General features: G+C 35.3%; 1 protein-coding gene across 14 annotated transcripts in view; it reads left to right on the forward strand.

Annotated features, from left to right (window-relative positions):
• The window catches only part of LOC123676873 (UDP-glycosyltransferase UGT5-like), a 28302-nt gene extending 6431 nt beyond the window's left edge, over window positions 1-21871 (forward strand). For 3 of the 14 annotated variants that reach the window (XM_045613161.1, XM_045613180.1, XM_045613188.1), the window contains exons 3-6: window positions 18714-19221; window positions 20794-21083; window positions 21254-21473; window positions 21532-21871. In XM_045613161.1, the coding sequence (XP_045469117.1) occupies window positions 18714-19221; window positions 20794-21083; window positions 21254-21473; window positions 21532-21829 (1316 nt within the window). In that variant the 3' untranslated portion in view covers window positions 21830-21871. Of the gene's footprint in view, window positions 1-2213; window positions 2719-6214; window positions 6720-8613; window positions 9122-12763; window positions 13272-15247; window positions 15756-16864; window positions 17373-18713; window positions 19222-19865; window positions 20371-20793; window positions 21084-21253; window positions 21474-21531 lie in introns of those variants that run through there. The other 11 variants (XM_045613198.1, XM_045613209.1, XM_045613244.1 and 8 more) reach the window with 10 other exon arrangements.
• Window positions 21872-25104: the final 3233 nt, after the last annotated feature.

Consider the following 25104-nt stretch of genomic DNA (forward strand, 5'->3'; position numbering starts at 1 on the left):
AGCTTGCACATTCGCATCCGCTAGAGCCAACTATATTGTAATAATGAGTACTTCACAATCAATTGATTCATTTCATATACAGGGTATTTCAAATTAAGTCGGCACCATTGCTAACTCCGTTATTATTGATGCTACGATGTCGATTAAAGGGGCAAACTAGTAGCATTTTTAGTGGTCTTCTCGATGCCGAAAACAAACAAAAAATTGACAGTCGCGTTGTCAAAATATTTCATAAAATGATTTTTTTTTCAATGGAACACCCTATATTTTTTTCGATTTGTAATAACATTCTCAACAACGAAGCTCATTTGACTTTTTTTCGTGAAGGTGAAAATAGGCAGGGAACTGGTTTCAAGTCAAGCCCAAGTCAATTAGCATGAATATCAAGCCGTGAATCCCTTCAATAAACATAGTATGTATGTTGCAAAGGTAAACTACAACTTGACTCAAAATCAACTCAAATTCAGATCTACTTGTAGTTTTTCACTGTCAACTACTTGATTAATAAATACTTATTGACATTGAAAAACTACAACTTTACTTGAATTTGAGTCAAGCTACTTGAAGGGCTTGACTTGAAATCAACTCAAGTTCAAGTCAGGTTGTAGTTTTTCAATGTCGATTCAAGTATTTATATATCAAGTACTTGAATTGACATTGAAAAAACTACTACTCAACTTGAATTTGAGTTGATTTCAAGTCAAGCCCAAGTCAAATAGCTTTAATATGAAGTCAATTTCCTAGTTTATTAACTGTAAGAAAATATAGTTCAATAATTCAACTCATTCTACAGGGTGAGTCTTTGACTTGTACAAATATTTCAACCGAAGATTCCTGAAGTTAATGGAATAGTATATTATTTCATAGGGAGGAGAAGTGTCACTTTTCATGGCGAGCCTGTGTAATGAAAAGGTGAGCCATAAAAAGTCACTTGTCCTCTGAATGAAATATGTTATTTTCTTTGCAAACGTTTTGAAATCCATAAAATCTGGAGATCCAACTTTGAATAAGATTTCTTTTAAAGATCGTTATAATTGATTGATCAATGAAAAATTTGCCTAGTTATGTTTCATTAATTTTGACATACATGAAGTATAATATTTGATAGTTATTATTGTTAGTCAATACTTTTCCCTCCGGCAGAGGAAAAGTATAATCTTTCGATGATCCTGTCAGTAAAAATTGAACGTTCGAAAAAAAAAATAACAAAAAAAAACAATTTTTTCTTTACCATTTCTTACGATTTGGCTTGGTTGAAAAGATACAGAATCATTTTCTGTTGAATTTCCAAATATGAAATCGGCAATGTCAAAACAAATTTCATAATTCTAACCTATTCTTGCCTATGGAAAAATCTATGAATCTGTAAATTCTTTCTGAGATGTTGCCAAATGGTGTGGAATTTTCTCGGAATTTATTGCTGTGTTGATGAGAAATAGTAAGTTTTTGTATTGATGAGTTTTTTTGATAATCGAACCTTCATCTCTACTGTATGGAAATGGAAGTATCTACAGATGTCATCTATTGAGTTTCATTGTTTCATGGATATAAAGAAGTAAAAAGTTCTGCCACAACAATGAAATATAATAAAAATACTACAAATATTATTGAAAATTGCTGGTGGGAAATACCAATTTTACAATTATCGAAAAAATACAACATTAAACTCCTGAATAAAATATATTCTATTGATCATAATTATAAAATTCATCAAACATTACCATTTGCATGATTTTGTTCTTAACAGTATTAAGTATACATTTGCAAGTCATGGTTTCTGGTAAAATATTTATTGGAAATCCTTTTCACTGAAATTTACACATCTTTAAGAGAGCGTAGGAAAAATGGAATAAAAATTCACCATCATAGGAGATATTTGCATGATTGTAGACGTAAGAGAACTCATTCTTGGGGAGTATCAGAAAAGCATATTATTATGGAAAAGTTTTTGGAAATTATTGGGCAGATTCTGATGAGAATTTTAACTAAAGGCTATATGAAAAAAGCAATAAAAAAATCGAAACTATATTGCTTTTTTATGTGAATGAATATAAGCAGCATTCAACAGCTTCAGAATCTGGATGGGTTAAGCATTTTGATGGCCAAATGAAAGTCTTGAAATTTCAGACGGGATTTTAAGTGTAGATGTGAAGGCGAACAAGCATTGCCTTCACGTCAATGCTTCATTCTTAAGATTTCTATTTGAATTGTAGGTCTCATGAAGGGTATGGCAAATCCGAAAAATTCCATCATTCAAATGCTCTTTGTATTCTTACAACTTTTGAGATCTGGCCAAGAGGATTTCTGGCTGGCAGAACCGATACAAGAACTGATAAAATCTAAGGAAGAATACGATGTTGCCATCGCTATACCAATGCTCTACGATGCCCAGTTAGCCTTGTACCATCACTTAGGACTACCAGTCATAGAGTTCTTCCCCGGAGCTTCTAACTTTATGGTCAACAAATACGTTGCCAATCCGAACATAGGTCCTGCAGCATCTTTTCCTGCTGTCGATGGCCAAGATGGTTCCTTCATCTCAAGACTGTTATTCGCGACAATCACGTTTGTGATGAGATCCATGGAGGTGCTTTTAGTTGACCCCCCACTACAAAAAGTCATGGACAAATACATTCCGGGCTCTCCACAGTTATGGGAGCTTCAGAAAAATATTTCTCTGATGTTCGTCAATTCACATTTGAGCATTGAGCCACCAAGGTTAGTAATTTTGATTGCTATCGAAATTGTGAGCAATTTCGACTTCTAAGCTTGGAGGGTAGAGCTTCAGCTTGTGTATATATTTATTTGTTGACCAAAAAAGGTCATGCGGTTATGATTATGAAATGAAATGAATAAATAAAAAGCAGCGAAAACTTTGCTTCTGCAGAAATATTATTCGATTTGTATCTGCGTCAGAAAGTTATTCTCGATAAAACATATCAGCTTACGAGCCAAATTCTCGTCATTTGCGGGGGTTTCCATTTTCTGCTTTATTATGGAGAAATCTTCGGCTGAGGCTCATCGAATACTCGCAAATACCTATGATGGGGCCGCTATTAGTGAAAAAACGTGCCGAGAGTGGTCTGAACACTTCAAGAACGGTGATTTTGAGGTCGAAGACCAGCATGGCGGTGAAAGAAAGAAGGTTTTCGAAGATGCAGAATTGGAGTCATTACTTGATCAAGACTCTTGTCAAACGCAACAAGAATTGGCAACATCATTGAGAGTGACGCAAAAAGCCATTTCATAATGCCTAAAAGTCATGGGAATGATTCAGAAAAAAAATTGGGTGCCGTACGAGTTGAAGCCGAGAGATCCTGAACAGCGTTTGTTTGCTCGTGAACATCTACTTGCAAGGCAAAGACGGAATGGATTCCTGCATCGCATTGTGACTGTAGACGAAAAATGGGTTTATCACGATAATCCCAAGCGTAGAAAATCATTGGGATATCCCGGCCATGCTTCCACGCCAACGGCCAAACCGAATATTACCATTTCCAAGCTCAATTCGAAGCCTCTGAGGCCGTTTATTCCTTCAATATTATTTTTCGGAATGTGGCAGCTTGCACATTCGCATCCGCTAGAGCCAACTATATTGTAATAATGAGTACCCCACAATCAATTGATTCATTTCATATACAGGGTGTTTCAAATTAAGTCGGCACCATTGCTAACTCCGTTATTATTGATGCTACGATGTCGATTAAAGGGGCAAACTAGTAGCATTTTTAGTGGTCTTCTCGATGCCGAAAACAAACAAAAAATTGACAGTCGCGTTGTCAAAATATTTCATAAAATGATTTTTTTTTCAATGGAACACCCTATATTTTTTTCGATTTGTAATAACATTCTCAACAACGAAGCTCATTTGACTTTTTTTCGTGAAGGTGAAAATAGGCAGGGAACTGGTTTCAAGTCAAGCCCAAGTCAATTAGCTTGAATATCAAGCCGTGAATCCCTTCAATAAACATAGTTTGTATGTTGCAAAGGTAAACTACAACTTGACTCAAAATCAACTCAAATTCAGATCTACTTGTAGTTTTTCACTGTCAACTACTTGATTAATAAATACTTATTGACATTGAAAAACTACAACTTTACTTGAACTTGAGTCAAGCTACTTGAAGGGCTTGACTTGAAATCAACTCAAGTTCAAGTCAAGTTGTAGTTTTTCAATGTCGATTCAAGTATTTATATTGAATTGACATTGAAAAAACTACTACTCAACTTGAATTTGAGTTGATATCAAGTCAAGCCCAAGTCAAATAGCTTTAATATTAGGGCAATTTCCTAGTTTATTAACTGTAAGAAAATATAGTTCAATAATTCAACTCATTATACAGGGTGAGTCTTTGACTTGTACAAATATTTCAACCGAAGATTCCTGAAGTTAATGGAATAGTATATTATTTCATAGGGAGGAGAAGTGTCACTTTTCATGGCGAGCCTGTGTAATGAAAAGGTGAGCCATAAAAAGTCACTTGTCCTCTGAATGAAATATGTTATTTTCTTTGCAAACGTTTTGAAATCCATAAAATCTGGAGATCCAACTTTGAATAAGATTTCTTTTAAAGATCGTTATAATTGATTGATCAATGAAAAATTTGCCTAGTTATGTTTCATTAATTTTGACATACATGAAGTATAATATTTGATAGTTATTATTGTTAGGCAATACTTTTCCCTCCGGCAGAGGAAAAGTATTATCTTTCGATGATCCTGTCAGTAAAAATATGACGTTGTTATTGAACGTTCGAAAAAAAAAATAACAAAAAATAAACAATTTTTTCTTTACCATTTCTTACGATTTGGCTTGGTTGAAAAGATACAGAATCATTTTCTGTTGAATTTCCAAATATGAAATCGACAATGTCAAAACAAATTTCATAAGATACCTATTCTTGCCTATGGAAAAATCTCTGAATCTGTAAATTCTTTCTGAGATGTTGCCAAATGGTGTGGAATTTTCTCGGAATTTATTGCTGTGTTGATGATGAGAAATAGTAAGTTTTTGTATTGATGAGTTTTTTTGATAATCGAACCTTCATCTCTACTGTATGGAAATGGAAGTATCTACAGATGTCATCTATTGAGTTTCATTGTTTCATGGATATAAAGAAGTAAAAAGTTCTGCCACAACAATGAAATATAATAAAAATACTACAAATATTATTGAATATTTCCCTCCTGTCAAAAATTCTATGTATCTGGAGAACAATTATCGAAAATTACAGCGATAATTGCATTGTAGGAAGCGAAACTGCACTGCGATAATTGTTCTGTTCATAGATGCTTACTTTCTATGCATCTTACACAGTTCGAATCTATGGCAATTCCATTCTAAATCAGTTTGACAGGTAATGTAACAGTTTATTCGGGAAATATTCCCCCGAATTACACTCGTGCATCAAAATTACCGGATAATTTCGCATTCCAGCGTGTTTTCTTTGAAAAACTGCATTCGGTCATTTTCATTTTTGGAGAAAGAGCCCTCCACCTTCGGTGTCGGGCTCTTTCTCCAAAAATGAAAATGAACTCATGCAGTTTTTATGACAACACGCTGTCATGCAAAATTATCGGTAATTTTGATGCACTTGTGCAATTACTTATGAAAATTGCTGGTGGGAAATACCAATTTTACAATTATCGAAAAAATACAACATTAAACTCCTGAATAAAATATATTCTATTGATCATAATTATAAAATTCATCAAACATTACCATTTGCATGATTTTGTTCTTAACAGTATTAAGTATACATTTGCAAGTCATGGTTTCTGGTGAAATATTTATTGGAAATCCTTTTCACTGAAATTTACACATCTTTAAGAGAGCGTAGGAAAAATGGAATAAAAATTCACCATCATAGGAGATATTTGCATGATTGTAGACGTAAGAGAACTCATTCTTGGGGAGTATCAGAAAAACATATTATTATGGAAAAGTTTTTGGAAATTATTGGGCAGATTCTGATGAGAATTTTAACTAAAGGCTATATGAAAAAAGCAATGAAAAAATTGAAACTATATTGCTTTTTTATGTGAATGAATATAAGCAGCATTCAACAGCTTCAGAATCTGGATGGGTTAAGCATTTTGATGGCCAAATGAAAGTCTTGAAATTTTAGACGGGATTTTAAGTGTAGATGTGAAGGCGAACAAGCATTGCCTTCACGTCAATGCTTCATTCTTAAGATTTCTATTTAAATTGTAGGTCTCATGAAGGGTATGGCAAATCCGAAAAATTCCATCATTCAAATGCTCTTTGTATTCTTACAACTTTTGAGATCTGGCCAAGAGGATTTCTGGCTGGCGGAACCGATACAAGAACTGATAAAATCTAAGGAAGAATACGATGTTGCCATCGCTATACCAGTTCTTTACGATGCCCAGTTAGCCTTGTACCATCACCTAGGACTACCAGTCATAGAGTTCTTCCCCGGAGCTTCTAACTTCATGGTTAACAAATACGTTGCCAATCCGAACATAGGTCCTGCAGCATCTTTTCCTGCCCTCGATGGCCAAGATGGTTCCTTCATCTCAAGACTGTCATTCGCGACAATCACGTTTGTGATGAGATCTATGGAGGTGCTTTTTGTTGTCCCCCCACTACAAAAAGTCATGGACAAATACATTCCGGGCTCTCCACAGTTATGGGAGCTTCAGAAAAATATTTCTCTGATGTTCGTCAATTCACATTTGAGCATTGAGCCACCAAGGTTAGTAATTTTGATTGCTATCGAAATTGTGAGCAATTTCGACTTCTAAGTTTGGAGGGTAGAGCTTCAGCTTGTGTATATATTTATAGACCAAAAAAGGTCATGCGGTTATGATTATAAAATGAAAAAAAAAAAATAAAAAGCAGCGGAAAGTTTGCTTCTGTAGAAATATTAGTCGATTTGTATCTGCGTCAGAAAGTTATTTTCGATAAAACATATCAGCTTACGAACCAAATTCTCGTCATTTGCGGGAGGTTTCAATTTTCTGCTTTATTATGGAGAAATCTTCGGCTGAGGCTCATCGAATACTCGCAAATACCTATGATGGGGCCGCTATTAGTGAAAGAACGTGCCGAGAGTGGACTGAACACTTCAAGAACGGTGATTATGAGGTCGAAGACCAGCATGGCGGTGAAAGAAAGAAGGTTTTCGAAGATGCAGAATTGGAGTCATTACTTGATCAAGACTCTTGTCAACAAGAATTGGCAACATCATTCAGAGTGACGCAAAAAGCCATTTCATAATGCCCAAAAGTCATTGGAATGATTCAGAAAAAAAATTGGGTGCCGTACGAGTTGAAGCAGAGAGATGTTGAACAGCGTTTGTTTGCTTGTGAACATCTGCTTGCAAGGCAAAGACGGAAGGGATTCCTGCATCGCATTGTGACTGGAGACGAAAAATGGGTTCATCACGATAATCCCAAGCGTAGAAAATCATGGGGATATCCCGGCCATGCTTCCACGCTGACGGCCAAACCGAATATTACCATTTCCAAGCTCCATTCGAAGCCTCTGAGGCCGTTAGATCCTTCAATATTATTTTTCGGAATGTGGCAGCTTGCACATGCGCATCCGCTAGAGCCAACTATATTGTAATAATGAGTACCCCACAATCAATTGATTCATTTCATATACAGAGTGGCCACTTTTTTAATGTGATTGTATTGGTAACTTTTAAACCATAAGAGTTAGAAGGTCGGTCAAATGGAGAAAAAGTTGCATACATAGAAGCATTATCAAGCAGTTCAAACCAATCTTGATTATTAGGGCCGGTTATTGAGATATCATAAGAAAAATAAATTTTGTCATTTTGATTTTTCCTTTTTCCCCAATTCATTTCAAGTATTATCGAAGAATTTAACAGGAATTTTTCATTTGACAGTAAATTATCCGCAATTTGACGTTTTCAAATTTCGTAAACAACGTTTCGTACTCTCTGGGCCACCCCCAACCTCATTTTTTTTCAGTATGGACCTGCATATTTTATGACACTTTTCGAAATAACTTTTAACGCTGAATTCAACAATATATCATACAATGTCATTCAAAGTTGATTTTCAGGTGATTTTGACCCTTATCCAATTTTCTTTGGGTCGGATCTGTATTACATTCCGATACCTCTAGTTTAATCAACAACATGCAATCACCTGAAAATGAATGACATTGTATGATATATCGTTGAATTCAGCGTTAAAAGTTATTTCGAAAAGTGTCATGAAATATGCAGGTCCGTATTGAAAAAAATGAGGTTGAAGGTGGCTCAGAGAGTACGAAACGTTGGAAACGAAATCTGATCACGTCAAATTGAGGAAAATTCACTGTCGAATAAAAAATTTCTGTAACATTTTTCGATAATATTTGAAATAAAGTGGTAAAAAAAGAAAAATTGAAATGACAAAATTGACTTTTCTTATGATATCTCAATAACCGGCCCTGATAATCCCGATTTGTTTTTTTTTTTTTTTGCATGCAACTTTTTCTCAATTTGACCGACCTTCTAACTCTTATGGTTTTGAAGTTACCAATACAATCCTATTAAAAAAGTGGCCAATCTGTATATTGTGTCGAATCCAACAAATGAAAAATGCATTAAATACCACGTAACTGCTCAATAGGTTCCCTGACGCAATTGATTAACCCAAAAAGCAACATTCTGAAGAAAACAATCACCTTTGTCTCGTCCTTCGGCAAAAACACTGAGAAGTTTTGGAACAACAAACCCGTACAAGATCTGATCAAATCAAGAGATCACTATGACGTCGTCCTATCCCTGAATTTCTTCAATGATGGACTATTGGCACTTAACCATCATTTGGGAGCCCCTACCATCATTTTTCACCCTGCAGCTACTACGAGTGGGTCGAACAAATACGTGGCAAATCCAAATTTGCCTTACTATGATAATCCTTTCCTCATCAAGGTTGGTCCGCATACCAGTTTCTTTGCAAGGATGATGACAACTACGTTGACCGGGATTGTGGCTTTAATAGATATGTTTATAATGACTCCGGTACAACAAAGTATAACACAGTCTTACCTTCCGACATCTCCACCAATATTAGAGCTGAGGAAGAACATTTCTTTGCTGATGGTGAATGCACATACAAGTTTGGAACCTACAAGGTGAGAACCATCTTCCTTACCTACATATTTCCTACTCATTGTAATAGAAAAAATGTGGAAATCAATTATGTGTTTATACAAACACAGATGAATAAGTACCTTGTTCACTTTCCTGCTCTTTTGGGAGGTACATTGTTCGTCCGGTTCCTTTTTTACACTGCGCAAAAGAATTAACGCACATTATGAAAATATCAAATTTATTCTACAACTGAAGTTGTTCTCAATGATAATTATTTTTATCAGAATTATGCATGCATATGTTATCCACTTTCAACGTTTTTCTTCAATACAGATGTTTTTTCCCAGCAGGAATAAAAAAAGATAAGATTATCAGATTTTGAATGTATTGGCTCCATTCTGAAATCAGTTGTTCTCGATCAATTCTAATGATCAATAGTTTTTCTTTCGTTTGATTTTCTACACTCGATCGCTATGCAACGCGAAACACGCAATTTGACCCAAGAGGAATGTGCCCAAGCGGTAGTTTTGCGAGAAGAAGGGTGGACATACACAAGAATTGCAGAAAGTTTTGGAGTTTCCCATACAAGTGTGTCCAGAATGTTGCAGCGATTCAGGGAGACAGGTATGAATGTCCGAAGACCAAGACAGGGTAGACCACGGGTAACAACTGCCATTCAAGAACGCTACTTGAGAGTTCCTTCGTTGAGACAACGGTTTGCAACCGCTCGCCTCCTTCAAAATCAGCTTGAGCAAACTCATGGGGTGCGAATTGGCGCTCAGACAATAAGAAATCCCCTCATAGAATATGATTTAAGGCCTCGTGTCACGGCAAGAGGCCCAGCTCTTACCCCAGCCCATCGAAAGGCGCGTTTGGAGAGCATATCCATTGGGAAGAAGCTGATTGGGAAAGAGTGCACTGAGCATATCTTTCATGTGGACGTCTGTATACAAGGGAACGTCGATCACAATGGTAGAGGCAGAATCTAGACTCATCTGTGAAGAGAACTCTTTCCCAATCAGCCTCTCCCCAATGGATATGCTCTCTCGCAAAATCCAAACGCACCCTTCGATGGGCTGGGGTAAGAGCTGGGCCTCTTGCCGCGACACGAGGCCTTAAATCATATTCTCTGAGTAAATTTCTTATTGTCTGGGTGCTAATTTGCATCCCATGAGTTTGCTCAAGCTGATTTTGAAGGAGGCGAGAGGTTGTAAACCGTTGTCTCAACGAAGAAACTCTCAAGTAACGTTCTTGAATGGCAGTTGTTACCCGTGGTCTACCCTGTCCTGGTCTTCGGACATTCATACCTGTCTTCCTGAATCGCTGCAACATTTTGGACACACTTGTATGGGAAACTCCAAACCTTTCTGCAATTCCTGTGTATGTCCACTCTTCTTCTCGCAAAACCGTTTGGGCACATTCCTCTTGGGTCAAATTGCGTGTTTCGCGTTGCATAGCGATCGAGTGTAGAAAATCAAACGAAAGAAAAGCTATTGATCACTAGAATTGATCGAGGACAACTGATTTCAGAGTGGAGCCAATACATTCAAAATCTGATAATCTCATCTTTTTTTATTTCTGCTGGGAAAAAACATATGTATTGAAGAAAAACGTTGAAAGTGGATAACATATGCATGCAAAATTCTGATAAAAATAATTATCATTGAGAACACCTTCAGTTGTAGAATAAATTTGAGATTTCCATAATGTGCGTTTATTCTTTTGCGCAGTGTATATAGAGTGCCAACTGTCTCTCGCGAGGTATGTAGTCCCTTATAATCTTAGCCATCCTGTCTGTACTCATTCTATCAATGTGCTGGCCCCATTCCTTCCTTTTGCCAGTTATTCCATGTCTTCTTCTTTCTCTTTCAATAGTACTAGGTTCTGTTCAATCCTGTACATTTGACCCTTTTCTGGGATCTTCCTAAGATACTGAACTCCAGTTCTCATACCATTTTTTTGGTTGTCTACTATCGACTGCCAATTTGCATCTAATAGGATTTTTAGAGATGACTATTGATTGTGTCTTAATAACTGAAAAGCGCACATTAAATTTTTCTTCAGTTTCTAAAGTTTTCATCCTATATAGTAGACGTAAATCAGCTCCATTATCTTCAAAGGCCTGTTATCCATTATACAATATAATCTTTTGGACAATTTTCTCTAATGGCTGTGTTCTTCTTCCTATCGTTCAGTGCATATCGTATTATTGTCCTTGATGTCTTCAACTCGGTTGTTCTCTTTGTCACAACTAATTGTTACGTGGCAAAAATTAAGATAACATGCCAAATGAGCTATTCAATTATATAACAACACTACTCAAGAGAACGACGCAATGGCAAAGAACTATTTCAGCTTCAATAGTTCTTTCAGTGCAAGACTGTTTACTTTCATAAGAGTTGCATTAACGTATGTGGCAGTAATTGATAGATATAAAAATTATTCATCTATTTACATTATGCCTAAGGTCCATAAAGTATTTAGATTATGACCAAGTTCATAATGTACTCAATAATGTTATTGGTATGCCATTAATATGAATTATGTGATTATAACAAAAATTTGTGCAAAAATATAATGGAATTGGCACCTGCTACACTTTGCTCATTCGAAAAATAACTTTTGAAGAATGGTTAAGGATTTATGAGGTGGGATTTTGATTCCAAAATGTTCTTATTCCCTAATCCCTATGCTGGAATTTATTGAAGGAACAGAAAAGACTATTTTCATTGAACATAAAAAGAGTTATCTCAAGGAAACATGTGTGTCCTGATGATGAAAACAATATCAAAAATGATATGACGAAGAAAATCGATTCAAGATTTATGTGACACCTCTACAGGAATTAAGACTATTGAAAGAAGATACCTGCAAGGTAATCATTTTCACAAAGTTCACCCCTTATATCAGAGACTCCATTGTGCCCTCAGCCTCGTAATTATTCAATTCATTTCTTGAGATAATTTCACCATCAAATCAATAAAATAACCTATATTAAGGAAATGATTGAATTTATGGTTTCTCTTAGTGAAAGATTGAGAATCATTCTTGACTACAATTCTTCAATTGTAAAATTGTACTAGGATGATATACCTACTAGAACTAGAGGGTTTTGTGATTCTTCACTTGAAGCATTTTAAATACGAAATGATTTTCAAATAATATATTTGCTGAAAATAATTTCAGCAAAAAAAATTATCTTGATAATGAGATGAAGAATGAAATTTATAGAAGATTCACCTTATAAATATCAGATTAAAGAAATTTGGAGTTGAAGATACCTCAAACTGAACATTTTTTGGGACCAATTTGAACAGGCATAACAATCCTAAGAGCTGTACCTACTGGCACAATGCATACTAGAAATAGAGCAACAACTTGAAAAATTATATTCAAATAATAATGACAATCAAAGAACTATAACAAAAGAAAACATTTAGCAATAAATCGAACTGAAAAGGCTGGAAAGATCATAAACAGAAAGACATCATTTTTTGGAAAGCATAATACATGATTTGAGAAAATGAAATATTTTTCTTATTACATTGATCAGCTTGCCAACATCTAGCCAGTATATCGGAGACTGCATTTTGCCATCAGCAATCATTTCATCCATTTCATAAGAGATCTTCATAATCCAAACTATAGAAAGTGAATTAACGAATTGAATTTTGAATTGATAGGTTTCTTGGGAGCAGTGACAAATCCAAAAAACACCTTCTTGGAAAAAATCAGCAGCATTTTCTCATCTATAGAGATTAACACCGAGATATTCTGGAAAAACAAACCGATACAAGACGTCATCAAATCCAGAGAACAATATGACGTTATAATATCTCTAAATTTTTTCAATGATGGTCTCTTGGCTCTGAATCATCATTTGGGAGCTCCAACTGTAGTATTCATCGCTTCGGCTTCTTCGAATGCAGTCAATAAATATGTGGCAAATCCTAATCTTCCTTATACCGAGAGTCTTTTTTTGAAAGACGTGGGGTCTCGAACTAGTTTTCTTTCAAGGATGCTGACAACTACCGTGGTGTGCTTGTTCTCTTTGGTGGAGAGATATATAATAACACCAAGACAAGAACGTCCAACGCTGATTTACCTTCCAAATTCTCCTCCAGTTTCAGAACTCAGGAAAAATGTTTCTCTAGTGCTGGTCAATGCTCATACTAGTTTGGAGTCGATAAGGTAAGACCATTCTGTGAAGTTTAAAAATTTCAACCTAAATATTGGAAATTAAATAGTGTTCTCCTACAATCATCTTTGATCTGCAAAATTGAGTGAAAAGTGATTTATAAATACTTTAGTGAATGAGTTAGACAAGTGATCCTATGGAATATAAATCCAAATTCCATTTGATCATGAATTTCCATAAAATAAGTACTGGGTTTGTGGAATAGTTATTTAGGACTCCTTCACAAGCTTTTCTCAAAGAGTCTTCTTTGGTGGTTTCCAGGGGGTTAGATTGTTGTCCTAACATAATTTGTTAATCCACTAGCTAATCGTAACGCAATTGATCTATACTCCTACATTTTTGTTTTAATCTTAGCATTCTGTTAGCAATTGATCATTTGGAATAATAAACTCTGTTTGTACTTCTGTACCGAAGATGAAGATATAATTTTTATTTTGAGAATTGGATGAAAACAAATACATATCCTTAATGAGCTGTATGTTATTGGTTGCCCAACAAAATATCTCAAGGCTAGAGCAAGCTAAATCTTTTATGTCATCACTAAAAATAAGACCAAAAATGATGGAGAAATGACATGAAGACCTTGCTTGAATCGTGGGATAGATACTATGTGGTGTTTTCTTTGGAGTTTTCAGTATTCCGTCCATTGCTTTAAGCAACCATTTTCCAAAAAAAATTATCGCAACATTCCAATTTTTATTTTTACCTTGAAGCAAGTAGTGGCTTTGTGAAGAAAATTTATTGATTATACAAATAATGCTTAAGTCTCTAATATGCAAATTGGTATATGAGGCTAACCCAATTATTTCTATCGAGATAGGGCTGCACTAAAAAAAAAATATTGATAATTTATTCATTTCGTTTGGACCCAATGTTGGGTATAGGTCAAGTCATATAATTACAATTTATTAAAACATATAATTTTCACCAAAATATTCTACACACTATAAAATACCTGGTAAAATGAAGATGTTTCGAATTTCCTAGTTCTGTGAACAGGCAAAGAATTTGTTCATTGGGATTGACAAACTCTGTTCGTACTTCAATACCGACAATATAATTGTCATCTTGAGGATTTGTCATTTGTCAATTGGTATGAGGTTAACCAATGGTTTGATCGCATACCAATTGACAAATGACATATTAATACAATTAATTTCAATACAAACTAATGAGTTTGTATTGATATTAACCTTCACACAAGGGTTTGATTTTTCACGGTTTCGGAGAACATTTCGATGTATCCTATGAATAAATACGCGACAAAGCGTAACGTTAAGATGCTACTGAAAACAAATTCTAGGGAGTTTTGTGATTCTACGTTGGAAGAATTTTGAAAAAGAAATAATTTCGATTTGAGAACATTGTTCCTTATGCTAAAACTCATTGAAAACGAGGAAAGCCTTCAAGTTCTCCAATCTCAAAAATAGATCCAGCACAGAAAATGTATGTCCTGATAATGAAATGCAGGAAAATGATTAAAGGAGATTCACCTTATAAATATCGAATTCAAGGAATTCAGAGTTGAACATTCTCCATCTCGAGATACGTTTGAACCACTTCAAGGAGGATATGGAGATGTTACGGAATTGTAGCTACGAGATTATTACAAAAAATATAAATTTTGTAAAGACAAGCATAAGAATTTTACCTATAGGCACAATTATTTCCAGTATGTTATTATGAGAATTCGAAAAATATACCAGAAAAAAAATTTAGGAATATCTCGAAGCGAAAACTCAGTAAAGATCACAAATAGACATGATATTTTGAAAAGCATGATATATAACTTGAAAAAATGAAAATTTTTCATATTTTCTCACAATCCAGCCATCACATTGGAGACTGCATTTTGCCATAAGCCTCTTTAACCATTTCCTTTATATCATAAGGAATCAAACTAACCTGAACTAACTAAACCACTAACTAAATTGAAAGTAAGTTAACGAATTGAATTTTGGATTGCCAGGTTTTTTGGCGTCAGTGACAAATCCAAATAACACCTTTTTGGAAAAATTCAGCCCATTTCTTTCGTCTATAGAAACTTATAGCGTGAATTTTTGGAAGAACAAACCGATCCAAGACCTCATCAAATCCAGAGAACAATATGACGTTATAATCTCGCTGAATTTTCTCAACGATGGTCTTTTGGCTCTGAATCATCATTTGGGAGCGCCAACTATAATTTTCTTCCCTGGCGCTTCTTCCGGTGCTACCAACAAATATGTGGCCAATCCTGATTTACCCTATTATGAAAATCCATTTATGATGGACGTGGGGCCCCACACTAGCTTTTTTGCAAGGACGCTGACGACATCCGTCGTTTGCTTATTGTATTTGGTGGATAGATATGTCATAACACCAAGACAAGAACGTCCAATGCTGGCTTACCTTCCAAATTCACCTCCAGTTTTAGAACTCAAGAGGAATGTTTCTCTGGTGATGGTCAATGCTCATACTAGTTTGGAGTCTGCAAGGTAAGACCATTCTGTGAAGAGTAACAATTTCAACCTCAATATTGGAATATAATTAGTGTTTTCCTACAATCAGCACTAATATGCAAAATTCAGTGAATAGTGATTTATAAATACTTTACTAAATGACTCGGACAAGTGATCCTATAGAATATAAAATCTAAATTCCATTTGATTATGAATTTTCATCAATTAAGTACTGGATTCATTAATGAGTTATCTTGCACTCCTTCACAATATCATCTTTCATAAGTTTCGCAAGCTTTTTCTTGAAAATTCTTCATTGGTGATTTCCAGGGGGTTAGATTGTTGTCCTTACATAATTCGTTATTCCTCTAGCTAATTCTAACGCCTTCGATTTATACCCCTTCATTCTTGTATAAAATCTGGTTAGCATTATCTCTGAAATTGATCATTACGAATAATAAACTCTGTCCTTCTGTACCGAAGATGCACGAAATTCATGATGCTGAGCACGAAATTTCAATCTGGTGGCATTCACCGTTTAGAAGTTATGCGGACAAATTTTTTCGAATTTATCAACCTTGGAAGGATATTTCTTCCTTAATATGAATTTTGGACCATAAGTTTATTCATCAAACTCTACTCATTTTTCAATGTACTATCACCCTCAAAAAGCTTGATACACATTTTTGACTCACCCGGTATATCGAATTGAAGGACTTATTTCGAGCTACGTTTATAGTATTTCAAGGAGGAAGGAGATATGTTACGGAATTCTAGTTACAATATAATTGCTACACATTCAAGACAATCCTTAGAGTTTTACCTACCTGGACAATTTTGTAAATTATCGATAGAGTGAAAGGTTGGAAAATCTCCATTGTATAATCCTTCAAAAAATATACCAGAAGAAAACATTCAGGAATAACTCAGAGTAAAAAGGCAGTGAAGAAATACACAATTCTTCGAAAAGCGAGATATACGATTTGAAAGTATAATTTTTTTTATATTGAATCATTTCCTCACAACCCTGACGTTACATTGGAGACTGCATTTTGCCATCCTTAATCATTTCATTTATTTGTTGAGAGATCTTCAGAAACCAAACTGTAGAAAGTTAATTAACCAATTGAATTTTGAATCGATAGGTTTCTTGGCATCAGTGACAAATCCAAAAAGCACCTTCATGGAAAAATTCAGCTCCTTTCTTTCATCTATAGAAACTTATAGCGAGAATTTTTGGAGAAACAAACCTATCCAAGACCTCATCAAATCCAGAGAACAATATGACGTTATAATATCGTTGAATTTTCTCAACGATGGTCTCTTGGCTCTGAATCATCATTTGGGAGCGCCCACTATAATTTTCTTCCCTGCTGCTTCTTCCAGTGCAACCAATAGATATGTGGCAAATCCTAATTTACCCTATGTGGACAATCCATTCATGATAGATGTAGGGTCTCGTACTAGCTTTTTGGCGAGGACGCTGACGACATCCTTGGTTTGCTTGTCGTCTCTGGTAGATAGATATGTAATGACACCAAGGCAAGAACGTCCAATGCTGTCTTACCTTCCAAATTCACCTCCAGTTTTAGAACTCAAGAAGAATGTTTCTCTGGTGATGGTCAATGCTCATACTAGTTTGGAGTCGGCAAGGTAAGACCATTCTGTGAAGTTTGAGAATTTCATCCTCAATATTGGAAATTAATTAGTGTTTTCCTACAATCAGCACTCATATGCAAAATTGAGTGAATAGTGATTTATAAATACTAAATGACTTGGACAAGTGATCCTATAGGATATAAAATCTAAATTCTATTCGATTATGAATTTTCATCAATTAAGTACTGGATTTATCAATGAGTTATCTTGCACTCATTCACAATATCATCTTTCACAAGTTTCGTAAGCTTTTCCTCGAATAGTCGTCATTGGTGGTTTCCAAGGGGTTAGATTGGTGTCCTAACATATTTCTTTACTCAACTAGCTGATCTCAAAGCCTTTGATATTTACTCCTGCATTCTTGTATGAATCTATCGAGCATTCTTTTTTAAATTGGTCATCAGGAATAATAAACTCTGTTCGTACTTCTGTACCGAAGTTATAATTGCTAATTTGAGGATTGGTCAAAAACAACTACATATTTTTAAAAGCCGTATGTTATTGGTTGCCAAACCAATTCTAATCATCATCTAAGAGTAGGGCCAAAAAATAATGAGACTAGACGACGTGTTGAGCTTGCTTAAGTCATGAGATAGATACGATGACGTATGTGCTTTGGATTTTTTAGTTTTGGATCATTGCTTCAAGCCACCATTTGCATGTTCCAATCTTCATTTCTTCACCTTAATCTTTTTAGTGGCTTTGTTAAAGCTTAGTTTATTCTTCATTGAAAGGATTTTGAAAAACATATAATTTTGACTTGTGATTATTGCTCCTTATGCAAAAATTCATTGAAGAAAGAGGAAAGCCTTCACGTTCTCTAATTACAAAAATAGAATCAGCTAGAGAAAAGTTATGTCATGAAAATTGATAGAAGTTTTAACCTAATAAATATCGAATTGAAGGAAGTCGTGTTGGAGATTCCTTGAATCAGATTACGTTTAAGACCCATTGCAAAAAATATAAACACTTCAAGAGAATCCTAAGTACTGTCTCTATAGGCAAAATTATCTAAACCTGCGATATAGCAACAAGTTTGAAAATTTCCTTCATATGATGATAAAAATTCAAAACATATACCTACCTGAAGAAAATATTTAGGAACAACTCGTAGCGAAGAGGCCGTGAAGATCATAAAAAAAGAGACAATTATTTGAAAAGCATGACATATAATTCAACAAAATGAGAAATTTTGTTTATATTGAATCATTTTCTCATAACCTTGCCTTTACATCGCAGATTGCTTTTCATCATCAGCCTTTTTAATAATATCATTTATTTCATAAAGTCCAAACTATAGAAACTAAATTAAAGACTTGAATTTTGAATTGATAGGTTCCTTTTCGTCAGTGACAAATCCAAAAAGCACCTTTATAGATAAAGTCAGCACATTTCTTTCGTCTATAGAAACTACTAGCGAGAAATTCTGGAAAAACAAACCTATCCAAGACCTCATCGAATCTAGAGAACAATATGACGTCATAATATCTTTGAATTTTCTCAACGATGGTCTTTTGGCTTTGAATCATCATTTGGGAGCGCCAACTATAATTTTCTTTCCTGCCGCTTCTTCTAGTGCAATCAATAAATATGTGGCAAATCCAAATTTACCCTATTACGAAGATCCATTCATGATGGACGTAGGGTCTAGTAATAGCTTTTTGGCGAGGACGCTGACGACATCCGTGGTGTGCTTATTCTCTCTTACGGAGAGATATATAATGGCACCAAGACAAGAACGTCCAATGCTGTCTTACCTTCCAAATTCACCTCCAGTTTCAGAGCTCAAGAAGAATGTTTCTTTGGTGATGGTCAATGCTCATACTAGTTTGGAGTCGGCAAGGTAAGACCATTTTGTGGAGTTCAGCAATCCCGCCTTCAATATTCACCCTTAATCTTTCAAAAAATAGTTGGAAATAACTTGTGTTCACCCACAATCAGCTTTGTTTACGAAATGAATAAATAGTCATTAATTAATGAATTATGAATCTAAAGCCTCAGCAACTTGATTAGATGAGAATAATTGTATTGTATAACAATTTCCAAGGAGTTTACTAGACTGGCATATCTGCCATCGTCCAACGAACAGATAATAGAGACCTCAAGTGAGTAATCAATATTGTGGTGTCGTGCATAAGAACCATATATCGTCTTCTACTCTACATCGTGTCCTTTCGCGAGTTTTGAATGATTTGATCTTACGTTTCGTTTAAGGTATTCCACAAGGATGTATTCTAGTCCTGACATAATTCTTGACGCCACTAACTATTCACAACTATCATAATACTACCAAATTCTTGTATATCTGCCTAGCACTAACATTCTCTTGGAATAATAAATTAAAACAATATTCTACTTAACAAACTCTAATCCTACTTCTGTACCAAAAATTCAATTTTCATTGTGTGAATTTGTCAATAATGCTTGTTGCTCTTTGTTGAAATTCTCTGAGTAGAGTTAATTGTAACTTGAGCATATACTTAATAGGTAGCATGTTATCTGTAGCCAAACCAAACAGCACTCTATTCGACCAAGCCATGGCTTTCATAAAATCGACTAGGAGTAACGCTGAAAAATTCTGGAAAAATGAAGCAGTGAAGAATTTGATAGAATCAAGAGACATATACGATCTTGTAGTGTCTGTTGGATTTCTGAGCATTGGAATCCTTGCTCTAAGCCACCACTTGCATGCTCCAATAATAATTTTTTATCCTGGTGGTGGTAGCAGTTTTGTTAACAAATTTGTTGCCAATCCAAATCTCCCTTATGTTCCTAATTTGCAAATTGGTATGAGGTCACCACAATACTTTCTGTCGAGACTGGCCTTCGTTACGATGGTTTGCATTTATACGATTTTGGAAAAAAATTTCATCCATCCTATAGATAAAGAGGTGACGGATTTTTATTTGCCAAATTCTCCCACAATTTCTCAACTGAGGGATAACGTTTCGTTGGTTTTGGTGAATTCTCATCCTAGTATTGAACCCTCTAGGTGAGATTTCTGTGAGAAATATTACTTATAAAATTTAACTGATTACACTTGAAAAATATTAGACAATAGTAGCATGTAGGCAATTAAGATATTTAAAAAACATCATGGTTTTACAAGTGCATCTGATTACGTGAGAAGATTTAATGACATATTGCTGACTGATTTTTCAAATTTTTTTTTCACAAGAAAATAATTGTTCGCGAAAAATTTGATCATTTTCGTATTCAAATTATACCTATAGTTCTTCATTCGTTTCAACAAAAATGTAGAAGATCTAGAATATTTGTTTCAATAGCACCATCGTGTGATATTGAGGATATAGCTACTTTCAACCTACTCTTGAACAGTATTTTTTTATTCTGTAAACTATAACTGCGAATACCTAGAAAACTCTTATATTTTCATGTTATTTTGTTTTTTCAGGCCCTATGTACCCAATATGGTACAAATTGGAGGTTTCTATGCACAAACTACAAAGAAACTTCCAGACAACCTTCAGAAATATCTAGATTCGGCAAAAGATGGAGCTATTCTCTTTAGTTTTGGTACTAATATGAAGATTGCTGAAGTGGAAAAAGATAAGCTTGATGCCATTATGGAGGGTTTGAGGAAAATTGCCCCCATCAAGGTTTTGTTCAAATCAGAAATTGACTTGAAGGATGCCCCGAAGAATGTTTTGGTTTCCAAGTGGTTGCCACAAAATGATATATTAGGTCAGTATTTGTGTATCTTTGTCGGTATGAAATGATTGCAGCAATCATTTTTTTTTCTCCTTTATCAATCTTCATTAGTATTATCATAAGCAATCATTAGTGGTGGCTTGATTAAAACTTCTTGTTGCTCCAAGAAGAATGATTGATTTTAACTCCTAATAAATTTGCAGCACATCCAAATATAAAGGCTTTTATTACCCATGGTGGACTTGGAGGCAATACTGAGGCTGTCTACCATGGAGTACCAATGATAGGGATTCCTCTTTTCGCCGACCAGAAGACTAACATTGAAAACGCAGTCAAATCAGGTTACGCTGTCAGGATATTTTATGAAGACATAAACCAGAAAACGGTCGATGAAGCTTTGGAACAAATCCTGAAGAATCCTTCGTAAGTATTTCACCTTTTTTTTATTTTCAAAGGATTCTCTAACCAGTTCTCGTTGCAGGTACACTGAAAAGGCTAAGAAGCGATCTTCCTTGCTTAGGAAGCAACCTATGAATCCTATGGATAAGGCCATCTGGTGGGTGGAACACATTATTGAACACAAAGGAGGTGAACATTTGAGGAACTTGGGTATGGACTTGGAATGGTATCAGTTGTATATGGTGGATATTATGCTCTTCTATCTCGTTGTTATTGTGATAATGTTAACTACCTCTATACTATCGATGAGATGGATAATTAGAAAGCTATTTTTCAAGAATAAAAATAAGACTAAAAATAAGAAATCGAAGAAAGAGTGAGATATATAATTGTGAAGTATTGAATAAAACTTTAATTGATATCGAATAATGTTTTTTTCGTGTTTGAACTTTATTTCATTATTTCGAGTTATCCCAATAGAATATTACTGGTTTCATCTTAACATTGAAACACAACATACAGATTTGGAAAATTCACTCGGAACCTAGTATTTAGCGTACAAATCTGCAAGTCGTCGCTCTGGCTCCAATGGAACAGAGGAAGAATCGAAACATGAGTGCGATGCCATATAAAATGAAAGTATTTGGCTCTAATGAAAAAGTGATTGCCAAGGTTGAAGTCTATTTCGAAAGCAAAAACGAATCTTTCTATGAAAAAGGTATTGAAAAGGAGCGTTGGAGTAGATGTATCACTCTTGAGGTAAAATTTTTAAGAAAAATATATTTTTAATGGTTAAGCCCAGAACTTATTGAGTGAAGTGCTGAGAATATCCTTGCACTTACAATTGGATATATTTATTCCAATTATCAGAGGCTTCTTGTTCGTTGAAAATTTAACCTAATACTTTATATTCAATGTCCAATAGATAAATAAATAGTTGTTCATTGAGGGTTGGTGAATAAGGTTTCATCAATGAGAAAATACTCGGTTACATAGCTCGTGCATCTTTATTGCATTGAGGGTAGGTCTGCTCAATGATTTCTGCGGAGGAGTGTATTAATAAGGTTCTTATAGTTTTCAAGGAAAGTTGCTGACAAATTTCAATCGGAGAAAATAAAAAGTGCTGCTTTTCTCATTACTGATCAAAAGTTATTTCATTTCCAGGCCATCCTACACTCGTATGAAAAACTCGAAACACCCCCTCTCTGAAATACCCAAATCGAGACTGTAGTCAAGGAAACCACCCAAATTAAATTCGTAAACTTCGTGAGATACGCAACTGTACAAAAAGGTTGGTTTTTCGTCTGAAAACAACCGGAGGCTAGTTGCTCGGCCAGAAGAAGCTACTACGTTGTTAATGCAGGTTATCTTCAATCTCCTCCTGCTCTCGAAAGTAAATTCATTACACTCTTTGATCGTGTTTTCATTTCGAGCTTAAATTATGAGTTCTGGATATCTCGTCCAAGATATATTGCTTTCCTAGGGAGGGGGAGATATTAACAATTTGGCTTGCTCGAGGATATTTGCGCATAAATAAGGGCGTTATTACGGCATGAGATCTTCTTTGTGTTGTTGCCGCGGATGCGGTTAATGAATTTATTCGCACAATTGAGATTTTCAGGAATTCATTATTTCGTGAGATCGACAAGACCCTGTTCCTGCTTGTGAAAGTAATTAAATATCTAAAACATTGGAATATATGGCATTGAAGATTTTCAGTTCACAACTAAGAAGAAGAAATACAAAATTTCTTGTCATGTTTGAAATAAACTTGAAATTCGTCATTATTGTATATCGACTTGACTGTAAATTCAACTTGAGTATTTATCGGAAAAATGTATCAAATAAGTCCCTCAAATGAATCGCAGTTTTCTTTAGAACCGGTTTTTGTGGTTAAGTTGAGTGACTCCTATTCCTAGAGATATTATTCCAAATGAGGATTGGTACATTCATTGTTTGATTGATTTCTTGACCCGAATGATTCAGTTGACGTCTACATTCTTCGATTCAATCTTCCCATAACTACCGAAAGGTATAACCAGAAGTTGTGGTGGAACCTAACCTTATGGGCCCTTCGGATCCCTGGGCATTGGACGCCCACAAACGCGCCCAGTAGATCAAAGAATCAGGGATATAGCTATGCTGCGAAGAGAGTATGTCTCAAGCAAAAGGAGGCAATAAGAGCCTTATCTAGGGTCTGCAGAACAACAGGCTGCAAAAAACCTTTAAAAAAAAAGAATACTCACTCTACCATCTGTGCACCTATATACTGAGTAGCCTAGTATATACACTTGAGAATGGCCAAAGATGTTCTGCTCTAGGGGACTTCCATCAGTATGACATGAGGAAAAGAGGTGACTTATTCCACCTCACCGAACTCAGATAGTGACAAACTATATATTCATTAAATTATTCAACAAGATACCGAACTATCTGAAGATATTATCCAGTAATCAATTTGTGGAAGAGATGAAAGAGATCTCATTGAAAAAACCTTTTATTAAGTTGATGAGTATTTTGCATTGAAGTTTTAGAAATATTAATGTGCTATTGTGATTGCGGACTTTTCAATGTTCTAAGAGAATTTCCAAATTCCTCTTATATACATATGTCCATTTCGACTTACCATGTATTTTTTTTTTAAGTTTATAAACAATCACTGTTATAATTATAATTATTACTCAAATCGGGGTCGTTGCGGCTCTGTTAGCCTTCCGGGAACTGCGATCAATTTGATCTTTTGTTCTTAACCCTACCTATTCATAAAAATCCAGGGAGGCCATCGATACGGTTAACGAAACCGCCGACTCCCTTAGGAGCCTTGGCTATTACTTCGTGAGTATCCAGAACTTACTTTTCCATGTGAGTGGTTCTTAGGCCAGTCAGCCTCGAACATTTGCAGACTATGTGTTTGGCTGTTTCTACTTCATTTTCATTTCCATAGAGCCAACATATCTTATTTGCTAACTTACCCATGCGGTACAAAAGGTATATGACAGTATCCTGTCAGTAGCCTCAGCTCAGCTCATGGTAGCTTCAGAAGCTTCCTGGTATAGGTCGGTGAAAGCAACACAATTTTTTTGCCTGAGCAAGACCCAGAGTGTTTCTCTAGAAGGGTTTTCTCTTCTCCCACTCCCATTGTTGGACCGCTGTTGAAGATCTTTATTCAGGCAAACAGTGTGAATTACAAATAGTGCAAGCGTACAATTCAATGGTACATATAGGTAAGTATATCACAAGGTAACGAATGGAATGTAGGCAGTGAACAATGGTATAAGTGAAAATCAAAAATTATCTCTGATAACGCTCAACCGTTCACTCTCACACACTTAGAGCGAATAGGCCATAATCCCGAACACGAACACATGCAACACGCACAAAAGATCAATTACGTTTTGTGAAACTTGCCAGAGGTAGCAAACAATGAAATGCTAATACCACGCTCTGTGTCTGAGATCTTTGTGGATGGACCATCATCGTCGTAGAGTTGTCATCAGGAGGTCCCTTCTAATTTGCATGGTGTCTATTGTGAGGGCTTGAAGAAGCGCACTGCATTTTCGGCACTAAAACCCCCTTGCTCCGATAATGAAGAGTAGGACTCTGATGCTCTTGCCAGGATTACTTGCTGCCAACACCTCCAACAGCTCTGGCTGAT

This window comes from Harmonia axyridis, chromosome 1 (genome assembly GCF_914767665.1).
Source record: "Harmonia axyridis chromosome 1, icHarAxyr1.1, whole genome shotgun sequence".
Lineage (NCBI taxonomy): Eukaryota > Metazoa > Arthropoda > Insecta > Coleoptera > Coccinellidae > Harmonia > Harmonia axyridis.